The sequence below is a fragment of the Phalaenopsis equestris genome, unplaced genomic scaffold (assembly GCF_001263595.1).
Source record: "Phalaenopsis equestris unplaced genomic scaffold, ASM126359v1 Scaffold000432, whole genome shotgun sequence".
Taxonomy (NCBI): Eukaryota; Viridiplantae; Streptophyta; class Magnoliopsida; order Asparagales; family Orchidaceae; genus Phalaenopsis; species Phalaenopsis equestris.
In genome coordinates, this window is record NW_018164873.1 from 310,425 (window position 1) to 313,884 (window position 3,460).

At 34.1% G+C, this 3,460-nt stretch overlaps 1 protein-coding gene across 4 annotated transcripts in view; it reads right to left on the reverse strand.

Moving 5' to 3' along the window:
• LOC110027628 overlaps positions 1–3,460 on the reverse strand; it is a 12,298-nt gene continuing 8,838 nt past the window's right edge. For 3 of the 4 annotated variants that reach the window (XM_020729135.1, XM_020729133.1, XM_020729136.1), the window contains exons 5-6: positions 730–804; positions 1–485 (exon numbers count right to left, since the gene is read on the reverse strand). In XM_020729135.1, coding sequence (XP_020584794.1) covers positions 159–485; positions 730–804 — 402 coding nt within the window. In that variant the 3' untranslated portion in view covers positions 1–158. The remainder of the gene's footprint in view (positions 486–729; positions 805–3,460) is intronic. The other variant, XM_020729134.1, reaches the window with a different exon arrangement.

A 3,460-nucleotide genomic window follows, 5' to 3' on the forward strand; every position in this document is an offset into this window, starting at 1 on the left:
GATGCATTTATAACCAAAATATGATCACTAGTCCTACGATTCATAAGACTAACAACGACAGAACAAAAACAGTAATAAAAGTTCTCAACTATACATTACAAAAATGGAACAGAGCTCATGCTTCAGCTCATATAAGCAGCAGAGCAAGAATGATTAAACTATATGCGTCCAGATCGGCGAGTTCTCATACCAATAGTGGAACCAGGTAACGAGCGAGATGGTTCCGCATCCTCGGTCTCCATGATTTCATTTTTGCAGCTCCTCAGCCTCTTCCTCAGAGCAGGACCAGAAATCATTTGGCTTTGAGCTTCATCAGCTGTAAACAATTCTGCTTTCAAGTTTCTTGTCCTCTTTTTACGTGGGTAAGGAATGTTTAGGACTTCATTAATATGTAAGGAAGCCTCTATCACCTTTTCTTCTACTTCTTCATGGCAATCAGAAGGGTGCCATTCAGTGGCACAGACAGGACAAACTCTTGCAATCTGCTGCACAATTAAGGTCAGCCATTATACAAAATCACAACTTCACCAGCTCAAAAGCACCAACGAACAAAAACAAGGAAAACTTTTGGTCAGGATGTTTATCATATTCATTAATTTGCTTTGAGAATAGTGTGATAAATCTCCATTTGAACTCATCTCAAAGCAAATCCAGTAAGATTTAAACACTTTCTATCAAAAATTTGATCAGGATGCTTTCCTAGAAACAGAAGAGAGGAGTGGATACTACCTTACGCTTGAAAATTTTCGTTAGACAGTAATTGTGCATACGGATAGGGCATCCTTCCTTGGGACAATGTTCAGCCTGTTGTCTCATCCATCAGGTGAGATAACCAAGAAGTTAGAGATAAATAACAGGTGGTGAAATTAGAAAGATTAAATACGGATTGCAGCAGGAAAATCATCAATTTCGATACTAGAGATTAATCTTTTCAAAAGACCGTTATTCATCTTATTATATAAAATTAGTAGATTTTTACTGGATACACCAAGATTTGTAAATGTACTGTATGTTTCTATAAAATTCGTAATTATCAGTATAACAAGCTGATCTTACATCATTATTAATGTGATTCACTTAACTCAAATTATAGATAAATTAACTGGGCTTGCTAAGCTTATGGACTAAAGCACCCATGCCCCAAGTAACCTCCATGTTGATTCACACTTCAACTGTACATGCTTCTTAAGATGCTGCTCCCGACCACATTGGACAATTCTTGTTCACCTAAAAAATAATGACTGGGATGCCATAGAGCAATGGGGAAGGTCATGGCTAGGGTGGGGTCATTTTCATAATTAGGGAAAACTTGAGGGATAATATTTAGAAGATTTAAGGAAAAACCACTTGATTAACATTAGCCGATCAAGGTGACAGCTTCATTAGATCAAAATGTTAGAATGGAAAATAATTAATACCAAAGATTAAAATGGTATGATAAAAAAACCATATAAATAATGAAGTCAAACAGTAAAAATCAAAAAAAAAAAAAATTAAAGAACAATAAAATTGAACATGTCAGCATGTTCAAACAAAGTTCAATCATTTTTAGCAAACAAATATATGCATGCTTTCCTCCAATCATTAAAATAAAAGTTTTGGCAATCTCCATCAGTCTCTCCATAATCTTTCTAGATAGAAAATAGGCTCTAGAAAATAAAGTTTGTGTTCACTTATTTTGAGTATGAAAATGAATTTATCACTTTTGAGGAAGTTTGGAGAAGATTTATAGAATTTGAAATTAGTGTTGATATCTAACTACATTCATACCAATGATGCAATTCACAAATTCTATCATTTTTCAAAATATAATTTATAACTTCAAACAAACAAATAATCCTTTAAGAAATTAATAGAAAACATGCTTCCACAATATAATGACATTTCACATAACTAAAAATAAAGAGTCTGATATTAACTTCCGTTGTTGTCCAGTCACTTAAGGATATATTTCCCTACCCTCAAATACATCAGTGGTTGTTTGGTTTGCTAACATCCACTACGCAGTGCTATTTTATAAGCAAATATTAGATGTTTAATTTGGTAAGGTCCAATAATAACTTTATAAATGAAATTTAAATCCAATTTTGATAACACTATACAAGTTGGACAAACTTGACGAACACTAATAATTGAATTTTGAATGATATAGTTATGATGATATCTAGATAACACTAAAATTTAAATACGTTTTCATGAGGAGATTTAGGGTTAAGTATTTTAATAAATCTTGAAAAGGAACTTAAGAGATCAAGATCACAAAATAGAAACACTAAAAAAAATTTTCTTTAAATGCAAAGTCGTAAATTTAAAAATTATAAACCAAAAGATCATGCATTGATCAGATAAATCTGAAGAAATCAATAATAAATTCAAACATGTCAAAGTCAGTGAGCAATTGCAATTTATTCATCATAATTGGAATCTAATTTATATTAAATTTGAATAAAAATAGAAACACTAACAAGCTAATAACAAGGTTAGCATAAAAAATTATGCCAAAAAATTTCAACAAACTAAGAAATTTATCCTTATTTGATACAACATGTTGATCTCTCCCATAATTAGATTGTTGTAGTTAGGGCTATCAAAACGGCTAGTTGTTCATGAACAACTCCTATTCGGCTTGTTAAGAAGCTCATCTTCAACTTGTTCACTAAGTAAATAAGCAGAACACAAACCAAGATTTGTTCGTTCGTGTTCGACTCGTTTTAGCTCGAAATACTACTCATCAATTATATATATATAGCCTTAATGGCTGAAAGGCAATTAGATGTAAATTGAAAATTCATTCATAGGGAGGGCAACTCCTCTGCTGATTGGTTAGCCAAACACGCAGGGGAGGCCTGTTACGTTGGCATGTATCCTCCTGCTCTTCTCAGACGTCTCCTAAATGGGGATAATTTAAATTTGCCATATGTTCGTTTTTAGATTCTTGTGCTTCTTGGCTTTACCATTGAGGGAATCTTTTTTGTATTTCTTTTGCGGGTCTCCTAGTTTGCTTGGCAGGTTTCTTTGGTTATGCAGCAAGCCTGGTTGTGTCTCCCTGCTTTTGGTTTCTGCTTTCTGCTCTGTTTCTGTTCTCACGGCTTCCGCTGGCTGCTACTGTTTTTGGATCTCTTTGGTCTACGCTCCAGAGTCTCAAAGGTCTTTTGTTTGCTCGTGGGAGTGCTTTTGGAGAATTATTACTCGACTGAAGAATTTTTTGTACATCATTTTTCTCTTTACATGTTTAGTAATACAGGAGCACAGATTTACTTATTTTTGGGTTTTTGTTCTTTCGTTTTGGGTATACCTGTATTTTTAGAGATTTCTTTTAGTGTGCATTGTACTGTGGGGAGAGGAACCCCTAGGGGTGTGCTGCAAATGTATTTTTTTGCTTTTATAGAAGGGGATCCTCCCCCCTCCAATTTTTGTACCTTTTCTTTTAATTAACGCGTGGGGAGCCACCGTTGCCCCC